A 15325-nucleotide genomic window follows, 5' to 3' on the forward strand; every position below is an offset into this window, starting at 1 on the left:
ATATTTACAACCGAAGAGTCTTGCGGAAGACGTGAAAAATTCTGATGTTTAAGAAAAGGTAAAAATAACGCAAGTGCGAACTAAGTAAAGAAGAGGCAGCATATTTTAGGAACCTTGACGAAACCCTTTTAGCAAAAGCACACTGCCATCACTGTTCAGAATAATTGTGATATGGCCGAAGTCACTTAATGAGGGGGAAAAAAAAATGTTCCTTCGAGACTATCAAAAATCTGCTTTCTGGCTCACAGTCCAGAGTCCACCTTTTCGGGGCCGGAGCAAAGGAAAGGACAAAGAGAAACCACCACCATTAGTGCCTGCACCAGAGCTATTTATTAGCGTCACTTTTTCTTTTTTTTCTTAAAGATTTCATAACAACTGAAGTATGTACAAAGTCTTACAGCATTTACACACCATAAAAAGTTGCCCGTTAGCTGATGAAGTCTAAGGTAGCGCTGCTGAGAGGTTCAGAGCAGGACTACAGAGCAAAGGAGCAGACGGCTACACGTTTCCCTCCCGGCCACCGCACCACAAGTGTCAGCTGGTCCACAGCTAACTAACCACCCGCAAGACAGGTTACTGGGGAGAATGGAAATAAGTCGATAGAGACCAAAGGGTGGAAGAGCTACATGGCATGGCATCTTGCTTCCACAGCTTTCTAGCGCCGTAACACTAGGAGGAGGATAACATATGCAAGACAACACAATCGCACTGCTCAGATACGGTTCAGCTACGAAAGGTATTATTCCCTTTTACGTGGGAGGTTCTATACCGATGTGGCTGGTGTTCCCATTCGTGTTCATGTCTTCCCATAGCTCGACCCTGCACAAGCCCCCAGCGCCCCTCTCCCGAGAAAACCAACAACACAGGGAGGGAGGGAGAGAGGGAAGAGAGTCAGCATAGAATTAGTTCTTGATCAAAAAACAAACGACTTCTTTTTTTTTTTTTTTTTAAAGACATTTAGTATCAGCTTTAGGATGGCCATTCCCATCAAATGATTAATAGTAGAACTTTCGGAATCAAGCCAAATCAGAACAATATCAACAAAACCCCCCAACCCCCTCCCCCCAAACTCTTAGATTTAATTACCTTCATGGTTTCTGATTGTCTTTCCCTGGGGGTCAGTGTTACACAGAAGCACCAACATTTACACACTTAAATCGGACACAAAACGTAGCGCTGAGGCCCCAACCATCACTTTACAGTGAGTGGCGGGAGAACTCCAATATGCAAATGATGACCATCAGGCTCTCGGCTTTCTTTCTCAGAAACCGTTGGCCTGGTTCTCTTTTAGGTCAGTCACTGTTATCTGTCTGGTAGCGGATCCCACTGATTTTCCCCACTGTTTCGGTCTCACGCGTAGGCAAATTGGCTTTTTATTTCAAAAAGATTCTACTCTCAACTTAAAAGCCAGTTGATAAAACTTTTAATTAAGACACAATAGCGCGGGATATAAAAACACAAGAACCACATAAATATCGAAGAAGTTGTCTACCGTTTTCGTGTAAACAGTTTTGCTTAAGATCGAAGCCCTACTCGGGTTCTGGCCTGAGGCCCTGGGCCGGTGGCGTCGCGTTCAGCCGGGCTCTGCAGCGAGGGTGGGCTGGTGGGCGCGGGAGCCAGGCCAGTCCCCATGTTGACAGGCATGCGACTTGGAAACATTGCACCACAGGCAACACAAAGAGAGCGGAGAAGCTCACGACACCTCGAGGAGACCTCAGGACCTTCACGACTTCGGGTGCGCGGACAGAGACCCCCCCTGGTCCCTCCTGGGCGCGCACGGTCGTCTTACACGTGGGAGACCTTCTGTGACTCTCTAGCTTGTTTGATGCTATATAACCACTTGATGATCCTAGCATTTCTTTCGATGGCAGAGATGCCGTAGGGCACCCGGTCATTGGCACTGTCATCGTTTCTAAGGTCACTGTTACTGTCCTGAGACTGTTCGCAGTCCGAGCTGATCATGCTTGCGCTGCGGAAGTTGAGGGAGATGATGTCGGAATTAGCCCTTGCAAAGTTCTCCATGCCCAGGTTCTCCAGCTCCTCGGGGTCCAGTCCGCAGTAGTTGAAGAAGCGCTCCACGTCGGCGTCCACGCGGAAGTACCTGTCGCTCAGGTCCGACTTGGAGCGCTGCAGCGAGGGCCTCCGGCTGACCCCGCAGGCGGGCTCGGCGGGCTCGGCGGCCTCGGGGGACTTGGCGGCCGCCACGGCCACGGCCGCGGCCTTGGGCTTGGGCTTGGGCGGCAGGGGCGGCGCGGAGCTGCTGCAGGGGATGGCGCGCAGGGGCTTGGCGCTGGTCGCCCTGCGCACGTCCGAGGAGCTGTGCGAGACGTGCAGGAAGGAGTCGGCCGCCGGCTCCGGCAGCCGCCTGCCCGCGTGGGAGCCGCCCTCGTGCGGGCTGCCGCGGCCCTGCGTGGGGAACACCTTGAGCGACTCGGCGAACGAGTGCCGGTGCGGGTCGGGCGCGTCGGGCCGGGGCGGCGGCCGGTTGCGCGCGCCCAGCTTGTGCGCCGAGCCCGGGCTGGAGCCCTCGGAGCTGTTGAGGATGTTTTTCAGGATCTCGAGCTTCAGGTTCTCGCGCTGCACGCCGCCCTCGGTCTTGGCGTGGCCGCCCAACACCCGCAGCGTGGGGCTGCCCAGGGCGCGCTTGGCGGCGGGGCACACGGGGGGCTTGGCCAGCACGGCCGGCTTCACGGGCTCCTGCTTGGCGTTGATGACCTCCTGGCTCTTGACGTACTTGGCCTTGTCCGCTTCCAGCCTCTCCACGGCGCTCAGCCTCTTGGGGTTGGGCTCGGCCTGCCGGCGAAAGTAGTCGGGCCCCTTGTTGAGGATGCGCAGGGGGACGGCCGAGGTGAAGGTGCCCGCGGGGCTGACCGGCTTCACCATGCTACCTGTCTGCAGGGTCTCGGTGGGCATGGCGGGCGGTCTCTCCCCGGCGGCCGTGTTGGATTCCGGTGCGCGCGCCTCCGGATGCGCCGAGCTGACACATGTACGCGAAGCACAAAGGGCAGCGGCCGGCGCCGGGGACCGGGGTGTCAGCAGGCGCCGCCGCGGCGCCGCCGCATCTCACGGCTCGCCCGCCGCCGCCAACGCCGCCGCCAACGCCGCGATCCACTCCCCCCCTCCCGAAGGCCACGAGCCACGAGCTCCCGGAACCGGCGCCGCTGCCTCCTTTCTTCTCCCCGAAGGATGTGGGAGTCTCCTCCAGGTCTTTGTGTTCGGCTGCAGGCAGAGCTGAAACACACAACAACCAACCGCGGGTTAGGACGGGCGAGTGACATCACGGCTGTAGCAACGGAGCCACCCGCGGCGCCCCCGCCCCCGCCCCCGCCCCCGCCGGCCCAGCCGCTCCCGCTCCCGCCGCTCCCGCTCCCGCTCCCGCTCCCGCCGCCGCTCCCGCTCCCGCTCCCGGGGCCCCGCAGCCCGGGCGGCCGCTGGGGGCGCGGGGGCGGGGGGGGCGGGCTGTCCCCCGCGGGGGCCCTTGCCGCCGCCTCCCCGTGGCTGGGATCCGCCCGCGATCACGCCCGGCTGGCTTTCCCAGCACCAAACCCAGGCAATCCTGCATGAAGGTGCAAATGCGGGCTCGGCCGGGCCGGGCCGGCCGCGTTCCCGGCGCGCATCGCCCCGGGGCTCCCCGGGACTCCCCCATCCCGTGTCCCGCGGCGGGGAGCTCCGTCTCCGTCTCCGTCTCCGTCTCCGTCTCCGGGAAGCACGACTTCGGATTTCTCACTGCCCAATCTCTCGCTAACATCGGAAACGCGCACTTCGGTAACTCTCCAAAAACTGAGAAATTTGGCAGGAGATGGGACTGGCAGCAAAGATGAAGGAACTTCGCAAACGCACGTTTCAGTCCTTTTACTTTTGCCAACCAGGGTATCTGAAAACACCTTCTCCCGAAGCCCAAGACTAGGCATGGACTTCTTCCCCCTAACTACAAGGTTAGTTTTGAACTAAACAAGAAAACTTACAAATACCTCCAGATTAACCTTGTACCTAGATCATTTGATTATAAAAGTGCTCCATAGTTTTTTTACCTTCAACGAGCAGAAATCAAAAGTTTGCTTTGTGGTATGTAGTTCCCCAGATCCCCCCAGGGAACGAAGAATAAAATCTTAGGATGTCAACCACACCTAAATATGTTACTTTACAGAAAACTGGTATAATAGTTAATTATTCATGGCCTTACTAGTGATGGCTTTCTGAACACTTTGACCACCCCCTCCCTCAACCAAAGCCAGTCTAAGGGAAACATTTATGGATACTCCCAGGATAAATTTATAGGCTGTCTTTCTACTTCGTGCACAATAATATATGTAGCATTTTTCCAAGAGTAACTCCTCTGCCTCTTACTGCCGATGGAGAACATTTGTGAACGCATCAGCATCCCAGAGGGTAACTGGTTACAGACCTTTTCAGCATCTTTGGTTATGATTAGGAATATTAAGGGTAATATTTTCAACCAACATCACATAACTAATTTACAAAATAAATATAGTGGCTTTACTATAAAATCATCTGCTCTCATGGTAAGAAAATGGAGAGTCAATTAATAACAAGCTTGGAGGTGGGGGAGTGGAAGCCTGATAGTTCTCCCTTAACATCTTTTAAAACTTCATCTCCAAATACACCCATCGCCATGTTTTGCTAAGAGACAATTCCGGTAATCTGCAAAAGGATTTGTTCTAATAAAAATATTTTCCTATGTGAGCCTTGAGAAGCCCCAAGGCAATTCCTACATAATGACTTCCTTTAATTGTGCAGTTCTATTATGATACTTCAATTTAGTTGAAAAAGCCACCTCCACCCCCCTCTCATGAAGATTAAGCGAGATCGTTTCTTTGAACAAATTTTGAATGAGATGCCCGAGGGGAGCAGCAATTTCCCTGCGGAACCTTCTGCATTTCTTCATCCACCACCCTGGGCCCACCTGACCGGGAAGGTGAAATGGGGTCCCCCTTCACTGAGGAGCTCAGAGCCAGAACAGGTAGCAGAGCCTGGGCTCAGAGGCAACCCCACTGGATCACATCCGCAGTGCTGGAGAGAGGGCTGCCCTCCCCAGGAAGGGCCACGTTTTGGATGAGCTTCCCCAGACCCCTTCTCCCTCTAAATCATGTGGTTCTGAGGAGCTAAGAAGGAGTGGACTTTTTCCAATGTCAAAATGGTACATGGGACTATTGGCACGTGACTGCACACAGGTTCCTGCATTTACTCTTCTTAGGAAAACATTTCCTGAATGATGAGTTGTCCTTATCATATAATGTGAACTGGCACTGATGCCCATGGTGGCCTGTATGACTATCTTCCCTTCCAATTCCATCCTGCTAGGACCAGAAGTCCAAGAATCCCCCACCACTGACACAACTTCCCAGCATGCCCTGTCTGTTAAGATGGGCTCGGAGACTATCGGAACACTTAATAAAAATCGTTCCTCTCAACCCACAGGATTGATGGACACTAGTCTATTTACCAGGCAGGTGCATGTATCAGGAAGCTGACAGTCCTGCTTTCACGCTGTTTGCCTTCTTCATGGAAAAAAGGGCGTGAAAATGGGTAAACAGAGGCAGATGCCCCCACGAGGGCTCCTGCAGGAACTCCCAACCGCTCCAAGCCATCTAACCTTAGGGAGCAGTTTCTAGAACAAAACCAGTGTGAAAGGATTATGTTGGAAAGGTAGTGACTGTAACCACTTTCCACTTCATTTCCTTTTCGTTCCGCTCCTTCCCTCTCTCTTTTGTCTGTCATTCCCAATTTCCCTAATAATTTTCAGCACACTTATATTTACAGATGACTGTGTTCAGAGTTTATAAGTTTTAATCTGGACCCTTTGGAGAAGGACAAGAAAAATCATCTTCCTGGAAGAATGGAAAGCATAAGACAATGCTAAAGAGGAACAAGTTGGGTGCCAGAGGATCTGTTTTAGCCAGCAAACTACCTACTTCAAAAATAATGAAGGTGGCTTAGGCTGCTTCTTTTTCTAATGCTTGTATAATCTCTAACTTCTCGTTTTTTTTTTTTTTTTTTTTCTCAAAATGCTTAAACGGTGCTGCTGGGACAGAGCTGTATATTCCCAGAGTTCCGGAGTATAGACTTTGTTACGATGTAGACCAAGTACGTTTGAAAAGGCTGGTCAAAGGGTAGATGACACACCTGGCTGGATACCTGGGGCTACATCTTGATGCCATTGATGTGACAGCCAGGAACTATGCTCAGGGAGCACTGTGGCACATGGTCTCCCCGTACCCCCCCACCCCCGTCACTGTTGCAGCCCTTTCACCAGCCTCTGACACCCCCCAGGTGTGGCTAGGCTCTGATGAGAACAGGCCAGGAGAGGCTTATGTTTCCTCTTCTTCCAGGGAAGCAGAATTAGATCTCAGCTGCATAGGATTCATAAACAACAGTAATTATACAGTCCTGCTTGATCCCTAAGAAGGGGGAACATAAACTGGAAAGCGGGAGAAACTTTCACTCACAAACTATCTGGCTACATTCTACTCCATTTAATATCCATTTGAAAATTTCATAGACTAATAAAACGAACTGGAGAATGAAGCTTGGTGAACTGAGGTACAAAATGGTCCACTGAATCAGGGCCCGCCACGAACTCCACAGCAATCTGGCTTGGGGTGACGGGGGGCAGAGCCCTGCCAGCTCCTTTCCGATGGCGAAGTGGGGCTCCAGGGGTCACGGTTACCTGTGCAGGAGTCCTGCTCCGGGTGGGGAGGCTGAAGGGGCCCGGTGGCCAGGGACAGTAGGGGCCACAGACAGTGACTCCCACTCACACTAGCAGTTTCTCAAACCTGAATGTGCCTGAGCATCCCTGGGTTTGTCCTTGAAAGGCAGGGTCCTGAAGTGGATTTGGGGTGGGGCCCAGGCTTCTGGGTATCTCGAAGATCCCGGGTGATGCCCAGGAAGCTGGTCCAGCCCTTGAGTGGCCAGGGGGAGGAGACAACAGCCCCCTGCTGTACTGACGAGCATCAGGTTAGATTCAAAACTTTAAAAACCAAAGTGGCCTGAATCTTTCCAACTCCAAACTTGCCAGCTGCTCACAGGGGCTGCTAGGTAACATGTAATGTTGGGAAGACCCAGCGCTCTAGGACCAGGAGCATTTGCAACCCTGAAGGCCGTTAGGGAGAGAAAATGAGCCTCAAAGCATATATTTTATATGAAAAATGCTTAAAGGCAAAGTTCCTGGAATCTAGGCACCAGGCACAAGGCGCCTCAAATGCTTCTGCAGTCAGGCTGATCACGGGTGACAGTGGCCTTCCGAAGGGACCCCCAGCTTAAGGTTGCCATAGGGACTGCCGCTCACCGTGGAGGTGGCAAACCCAGATGTCTGCAGAAACTCTCCTGATTTTAAGATTCATTTATGAAACACTGTGGGCCGAGTGCTTCTGGTAAGTAAAAAGCAAGCGCTAGTTGATGCTTAATTGGCCATTAAATTTTAAATAGGAAGAAAGCACTGCAGTTAGAGCGGGGACCCTGGGATTGAACATAGTCCCAGATCCACCCACAGAAGTTTCTTAAATATGTGAAGACTGTCCGTTTCCCACGTGTGACACGACACAGAAAAGGTGGTAATGTCGCTGTCCTCTGGGAGTCTAATTCAACTTCCAATCATCAAACCTCTCAGTGTCGTGACCTTGTCTGTGACAATTGAAATGTGTTGAATTTGGTGAGCTTGAAAACGTCTTCAGGTCCAATGTACTTGGCGGCAAATGACAAAAAAAGCAGCTGACCTTTGAGGTTAAGAAGGGTTCTTGAAAAAAAGATTTAATTTCCTAATATGTCTGCTCACAGAACACTGACGATATGTATAAAATTGTGCCATGTTGCTTTCTGATTTTTTTTTTTTTTTTTTTTTTTTGGTAATACTATTTGTGCCACTGACTTGAACTTGCTGGGAGGGTCACTCTCGCAGCTCTATTTTTGAATCCCACTTAAGGACAGAGAAACATCCTCGTCAATGAAGTAAAAATCCAGAGTTTCACTGACAATGTTAACTTTGGAATTCTTTACAAATGTAAGAGAAATGCCCCCACAATATATGAGTGCTCACTGAATGATGGGCTGTGGTCAGTTAGTACTTGTTGATGGAGCAATTAAGTGTCAGGTGTAAAGCAACAGAAAGTCATGACAATTTAGAAAAAAAGATCCAGCATGCATATGACAAGTATGAACTGAATAATGCTGGTGACAAATGTGGCAGGACTGTCCCAAAGGTGTCCTTCCCTACAAACCACTTCTCAGAAGTCAGATGAAGGGCGGTGAGGATCTGGAGTAAAGGCACGGGAGGCGGGGGCATCCACTCTCAAGAAGGCTGTCTACTGAGTTCATGGTACATTCCAGAAACTTCAAAGACAGCCAGTAGCTGGTGTGGAGTGCTAGGGGGACAGGGATCAGAGACCCACCAGTGGAGGTGGTGGGGGTAGAGGCAGAGTACAGGGAGCACGCTGGAGGGGAGTGAAGCATCAGTGACATGGTCAGATCTGTATTTTTAAGAAATCCCCCTTGTGGCAGAGCATGGGTGGCAGGAGAGGGGAGACAGAGGGACTGCAGAGAGGCCAGTCAGTACAGTAGGGGAGGGAGACCGTGGCCGGGCTCAGAGCAGCCGCCTTTGGGTCTGGATCCTGCCTCAGCCCCGTAAAGGCTGAGTAACCTTGGGCAGGTTACGATCCCTTTCTGCCTCAAATTTTCCATCTCCAAAATGGGATGATGATAGTTCCCACCTCTTTATGGGATTGGAGAAGGCTGAATATGGGCACAGACGCTTTTCATTCACTAAACAATGATGAGGACGGTGTCTCTGGGGATGGAGAGAAGTGTGGACAATTTCAAGAGATGCTGGTGAGGTGCCACACTTGGGAGATGGAAGGGGTGTGGAAGGCGAGGGGGTGTGCTGAGGCCGACTCTTGGCTTCCAGTGTGACTACCGAGGAGCGGTTTGTGGCGAGCTACACACTCTCCTTCGTCCTCTGCATGTCAGGCCTGAGCCAAACCCAACGACGGCAGCTCCTCCAGACCAGCTGTGTGCTCGCACGCATCTGCCCGTACCTCTGCCTCTGATGTTTTTTGAAGCAGCAGGGCCTCACAAAATTTGTCACCTTCATACACACGGCACCAAGTGAACAATCCCGTGGTTATCACAAAAACACTCCATTTAGAAGCAAAATGTATTCATAAATGAGGCTTAGTTCTGTGGGCTAAAGGAAGCAATGCCATTCCACTTGGAAGATACTCATTTATCCATTTTAGTTAATATGCCGTGTTTTCATATTTCCCTTCCGAGCACATACTCATTTGTACTCGTTTCTTTTAATGCTGCAGAGTAACTTGCAAACAAGGCAAAAGCAAAGGAGTGAAATGAGAAAAGTAAATGGGGAAGTCACCAAAAAACAAAAACAAAAACAAAAAAACCCCCCACAGAAACAAAAACAAACAAACCCAGGCGGAATTCGCACAGTACTGACTGAACAGAAACTAAGAAACCGGAGGGCCAACCATCTGGAAGCATTAAGTCAAAGCCACGGCCCTTGCAGGGGCTGTACTTTCTCAATTACTGGATGACGTGCCTCGTGCTCTCTTATCGTCCGGTGGATCCCGCTCATCTGTAATTCTGACGACTGAATCTTCTTCCCTTTTGTGACCTCGGAGTTGCTGTCAGCATCAGCTCCCGGGCTGCAAGTGACACAATCTTCTGGCCGGCCACAGGATCGCTCTGTGTATTCTTGGAAGCCAGGGGCTTTTCCTACTAACATTTCGACTTTTGATTCTGGTAGCCTCGTCATTTTTGCAGTTTCAATTTTCAGTGGGCTAGAGGACTGGTCTTCAGATTTGCCCTAGGTTTCCATTGCTTTGTTTTAATTTTCCACACGTTGGGCAAACCACCTCCCCACGTCTCAGCACTGTCCCCTGCCACGTGCATCCTCCACATCCGCGGGACAGAGACAGATGTTGCAGTGAGAGGCGGGAGAGGCCAACTCTCAGCTTTTGACGACTTCACAGATACGGACGCAGAAGGGAGTCTGTCTCGCTGGCTCCCGTACAATGTGCTGGGGCACGACGCCTGGGCCTGCCTTCGACACATGTGCGAGAATTATTCTCCTGGTGGAGGAGGCACTGCGCTATGGAAACATCCTCCAGGTGGCACCGTGAGCTGAGCAAGGCTGGAGGGAGGGCGGAGGGGGTGCAAACTGTCACCCACGGTGTTTCCTCATGTCAGGTGGGCAAACGAAGGCGGAAGGGGAGACAGCTTTGCTTTAGGAGAGCAGGAGCAAGGGCAGGCTCCAGCTCTCTGCTGTTGATGTGATGGAGGGCAGTGGCTCTGTATGCTTACCCTGGTCTCCAACAGGGAGAGGAAGCTGTGTTTCCATGAGTACAGGCGTGGGAGTTTCCTAGGTCCACATACGTACTTGGGAAAAGGTGGTCTGGGGTTATGGTAAAGGAATTCCCCCAGAGATTCACCCCCAAGGAAGCCAGCGGCCCTGCACCGAGGGGAAGGCTGTGAGCACCCCTTAGTGGTGGGAGGGATGTGGCTGTCCCCGGGAAACCCCAAAGAGCCCGCTCTGAAAGCCCCCAGGTCACCAGATCCCAGGTGTCAAGAGCCAAGGAGGGGAGCCTTGTGGCTTTCCCCTTCGCACCCTGCCTGCCCTGCATATTCGCACAGTGTCCCAGGACCTACTGGGAGAGGTCAGATGTGACCTAATCACAAGTGGGAAAGGAGCTGGAGCAAGAAGGAAGGGGGAAAGCCCACCATGTTTACTTCTTCCCTTTGCCCAGCAGATTTTCCTCCTCCCCTTCCAAGCCCACACAGGCCTGAGCTGGAAGAGGGAGAAGCTAATTTCAACTGGAGGAGAGGCTGGAGTTTTCGTCCTGACAAATGCTGGACTGGGCTCTTTCATCCTGAAACTGATCTGAGAACTTTGAATTATTCAAGACGAACTGAAGAGGCTATAGGTCCCATCTGAGATTTCATCCCAGGGGTGGAAAGGAGAACTCGGCAGGGTGACCTCTCAGGGCACAGAGTGGGGGTGCGGGTGGGGAAGAGTAACCCACTTCTTGTTTACCCATCATGAATCCTGGGCAGAAAACAAAAGGGTTCTACAGAGTATCCTTCAGGTGGCCTTTTGGCCTTTGGATTCCCGCTCCTCTTTGGTTCAGAGCCCAGGTCCTAGGGTCAAGGTCAACTGTGCTTCCTCCACAGCCTGGCCACTTCCCAGGGTCACAGATTACCTGTAAGTTTTACTCAAGCTCAGGGAACCTCAGTTTCCTCATTTATGGATAATGACTCCTACACTTCCTAGGGCTGATGTGGGAATTCCGGGAGGTAATACACTGAAAGTGCTCAGCGTGGAATTCGGCACCACGTTTGCTCAGTAAATGTGAGCAGTTATTAAATTTCGTCCCCAGTGTCCACAACTTGGCACTGATAATCACCGTCATTAGATTTCAGGCTTTACGGTAACTGAATGATCTTTTGTCTTAAAATGATTCCATTACTCTGGAGCGACAGTGTGTGTGCGCGTGTTATTGCTGTCAAAGTGGATGGACTATGCCGTTTCTGTCTGAAAGGTCATTCGCATGACCCCATTTTTATTTGAGTTACAGAGAAAATATGTGGTTTCGCATTTCAAAGCAAACAGTTATGAGTGAACCAGGCTAGAGTAAATAATAAAGCCATTATTAAAAATGAAATCAAACCTAAAATTGGTAGGAGAAAAATAGCAGGTCAAATCTCAATCCATGATGGATTCTTCAATGTCATTCTCCAAGGTCATTTAGAAAATGTATTCATATGCTTCATTTTCATTTCGAAGGCAATCCATTATAAAAAAATCTTATGGGTTTCTTTTAAAATGCCTTTCTCCTATCTAAGACAAAGAAAGCAGAACGGTGCATCAGCGGGGAAAAAAAAAAAAATCACATTTCTGGTTCAACATTCTTCCTTGGCCAAAGGTAAAGAAAATGTTGCTACAAGAGGGCCGCTAACTTGTTCCAGTGTGGGGGAGACCTGCCCTTTCACCTGAGATTATAGAAATCAATCTATAGCTGTAGTGTGTAGCTGGTGCCAAAAATCACTGGCCAATAAAATGGCTTGCTTAATGAAAATAACTACAAGTAATTAAAAAGCAGAGCTACTGGAATTCCTAATGAAAACCCAATAGGACTGCCTGCCTTTTCCAAACAAACATATCGCGATCCCAATTTCGAAAGCTTTTATCCTCTCCTAGAGAGTTTTATGTGGCTTTATGCTCAGCTGGGAGAATGTGGGAGGCCATGGCCAAATTCCAAGTGAATATTGAGTTCAAAAGACCACTGTCCTTTTCTACAGACTAGTACACTCAAATCACAGGCTTTAGAAGACTCACTAGTTACCGTGGGTCTCACTGTTAGCTGGATTCCCTAGTTAGGCAGACCAGGAGCCCAAGGATCTTGCAGGGCTCAACGATCTCACAGATTATGAACTCTAACAGCAATGTGTGTTGTTCAGGGAGATACTGCGAAGAGTGCCACCTCATCCATCCTCACGATTACTCCCTCAGGGCTGTTTGATCCCCCCTGGCATGGAGGCTAAGTACTTGTGAATGGCCTCTGAGAGCCCTGACCAGAATAATCCACCACTGTACAGATCTGGGGACCCTGTACCCAGCTCTCCCCCCAACATCAATTTTAAGCATTTGCACTCTGCGAATTGCCTTGTCCTTTAGCTGTGTCAACTTGTATTCTACAGCAACGGTGGCACATACGTACAGTAACAAAGATTAAGGATGGCAATACAGACCGAACCTTTGTTTCCGAAAATATTTTTCATTTCTAGGGATCAGCCTTTGGGGCAAAGGATATTTGCTCTCAAATACACATGAAAGTGTGTTAAGTTAAAATCATGAAACATTTTTCAACTTGAAGGGAGAGAAAGCAAAGCAGCATCTTTTTGGGCAGTAGACAAAGTGCACTGTAAATGGATTAGGTAAATTCCTATGTATTATGTTTAAAACTTAACCTGTTAACGATGACTATTTCTTAGTAAGCACATAGGATGTCCCCAGGACTGTTCTAATGCATCTTGCAGGTTTTTAAATTCAATCCTGCCAATGTCTCTAAAGCAAGTGTTATATGTCCCCATGTTACAGATGAAGAAACTGATGTCCGGATGGTGAAAGCTAAGATACTCAGCTACTGAGCAGGTGAATGATCCACACCCAAGTCTGTATAGTACACCTTGGCCCATCTCACAAGGTCCCACTGTCAGTGCTCTTAAAAAGATATGTATGATGCATTTTAAATGTCTTATGTTTAAGTAATATGGCTAAGGAACTCACACTAATTATATTTTAGTTCCTAAAATCTACTCTTTGGGCTATTTACTGTTTAGCAAATAGGTATTTACTATTTACTGTTTACCTTCTTCTTTTTTTTTTTTTTAGATTTTTATTTATTTATTCATGACAGAGAGAAAGAGAGAGAGAGAGAGAGGCAGAGACACAGGCAGAGGGAGAAGCAGGCTCCATGCAGGGAGCCCGATGTGGGACTCGATCCCAGGTCTCCAAGATCACACCCCGGGCCAAAGGCGGCGCTAAACCACTGAGCCACCAGGGCTGCCCTACTGTTTACCTTCTTAACTTTTGTTAAATCAAATAACCATGCTATTTGCTAACAGCTTAAATGCACAAGCAGAGAAAGTAAAGTGTTTATAAATTGGGTTCCATTCGTTAATTTTCTTTCTTGATACCACTGACTGCAGATCTGTCAAAGTTAACTGAACTTTGATGAAAATCATGAGAACCATATTAAAAAGAACAACAAAAGCAAGGTAAGACTGCGATTTCATACTCTCTTACTACACAGCATTGGGGAGCAGGAATCACACGCATTTTATTGCTATTTCTAGAAAAGCTGCCAGCCACGCACATAGTAGGCTGATGTAAAATGCTAAATACCCAGGAGAAGATCTAGCACAACATTTTATATTGTAAAAACTCAAAGAAGATGTTAGATGAAAAGCTTGGGAAGTAAAACTTGGACTAAATTGTTGAGAAATCTGAAACACTCAAAGTGCCTCCTTTTGATTGGAGGGTATGAAGAGCACACAAATGCACAGAAACTGTTCATTTACAACTTTCTGATCAGATTAGCACTGAATTCTGCTTAGAGCAAAAATATGGCCCAAAGGGAAATAAGTACAAGGTAGAATTTTAAAGTATACCAACTAAGTTCACTTAAAGCAAACCAACACATACTGTTGCTCTCATTTGCCAAGGAGCACCCAGAATTACTTTCTATTTCTTGAATCACTCTTAGTATGGCAGCTGTTAGAACAACTAGTTCTTTGCCTCAAGTGTACTCAGAAAGGACAACCGTATTTGTTCATTTTTAAGGGTTCAGGGTGAAATGTGGCACAACTAATAATTCTCAAAGTAAGATATGTAAGTAGATAGACGTCTAGTTTTGCAGCACGTATTTTAATTGTTAGCACTTAACACATCTTACACCAATCATTTTCAACCCAGAATGGCATAAAGGAAGGCTTCACCACAATTTGCACTTGAAATATTATTTTTGGGTCCAGGTGACAAGGAACTCAGGAATGACTAGTAAGTTCATTTGACATGCCCAGGCCCATTCCAGCTCTTGCTTCTGAGCTCCCAGCAACTACAGCAACAGGCAGAAGGCCAAACTGTTGGCTCTGGTAGGCAGTTCAGTCGAGATGTGTCTGGAGGCAGGCTGCCATTAGGAGGGAGGGGGAGATACTGGTGACCAGGATACATCTGGGTGTGTGGCCACAGCCCTCTCCCACCTGGCCATCCTCACCTACTGCCAGGATCCCCTCTTCCTGGCCACGCTCTCTGACGCCCGCTTCCATAGTCTTCCTCCTGCCCTGGAACCCCCCAGCCCTCCTCTGCCACCCTCTCCTCTCCCACCACACACACCTGAGGACAGGCTGCCTGACTCTCATCCACCCTGCACCACACTTCACGCAGGTGACAACAGAGTTCAGAATCTCTTGCAGGGACCTTGTCTCACATGTGTCCAGTTCAGGATGTGACTCTGCCTCAGTGTAAAAGAACAAAAGCTAAAACTATCAAAAAGGCTTTGCTTCCTTCCCCATCTCCCTGCTCCTGCTGCCAAAACAAACAAAACAAACCACAGCTGCTCGCTTAAGGGGCTCTCTAAGGATTACAATAATGCAAATCTATAGTAAAAGTAATCTGATAAAAACCTAAAGAACTACAGACACTGCTGGATGGACAAAACGCATCTTCCATGAGCTCTGAACACTCTGCCTTAAAAATATACTCACATACAATGAACTTTTTTTTACTCCCTTCCTTCAT

General features: G+C 49.2%; 1 protein-coding gene across 11 annotated transcripts in view; it reads right to left on the reverse strand.

Moving 5' to 3' along the window:
- Positions 1 to 307: 307 nt before the first annotated feature.
- The window catches only part of FAM110B (family with sequence similarity 110 member B), a 223991-nt gene continuing 208973 nt past the window's right edge, over positions 308 to 15325 (reverse strand). For all 11 annotated transcript variants that reach the window (XM_072804566.1, XM_072804563.1, XM_072804571.1 and 8 more), the window contains one exon: positions 308 to 3231. In XM_072804566.1, the coding sequence (XP_072660667.1) occupies positions 1786 to 2913 (1128 nt within the window). In that variant the 5' untranslated portion in view covers positions 2914 to 3231 and the 3' untranslated portion in view covers positions 308 to 1785. The remainder of the gene's footprint in view (positions 3232 to 15325) is intronic.

Source organism: Canis lupus, chromosome 28, assembly GCF_048164855.1.
Source record: "Canis lupus baileyi chromosome 28, mCanLup2.hap1, whole genome shotgun sequence".
Classification (NCBI taxonomy): domain Eukaryota; kingdom Metazoa; phylum Chordata; class Mammalia; order Carnivora; family Canidae; genus Canis; species Canis lupus.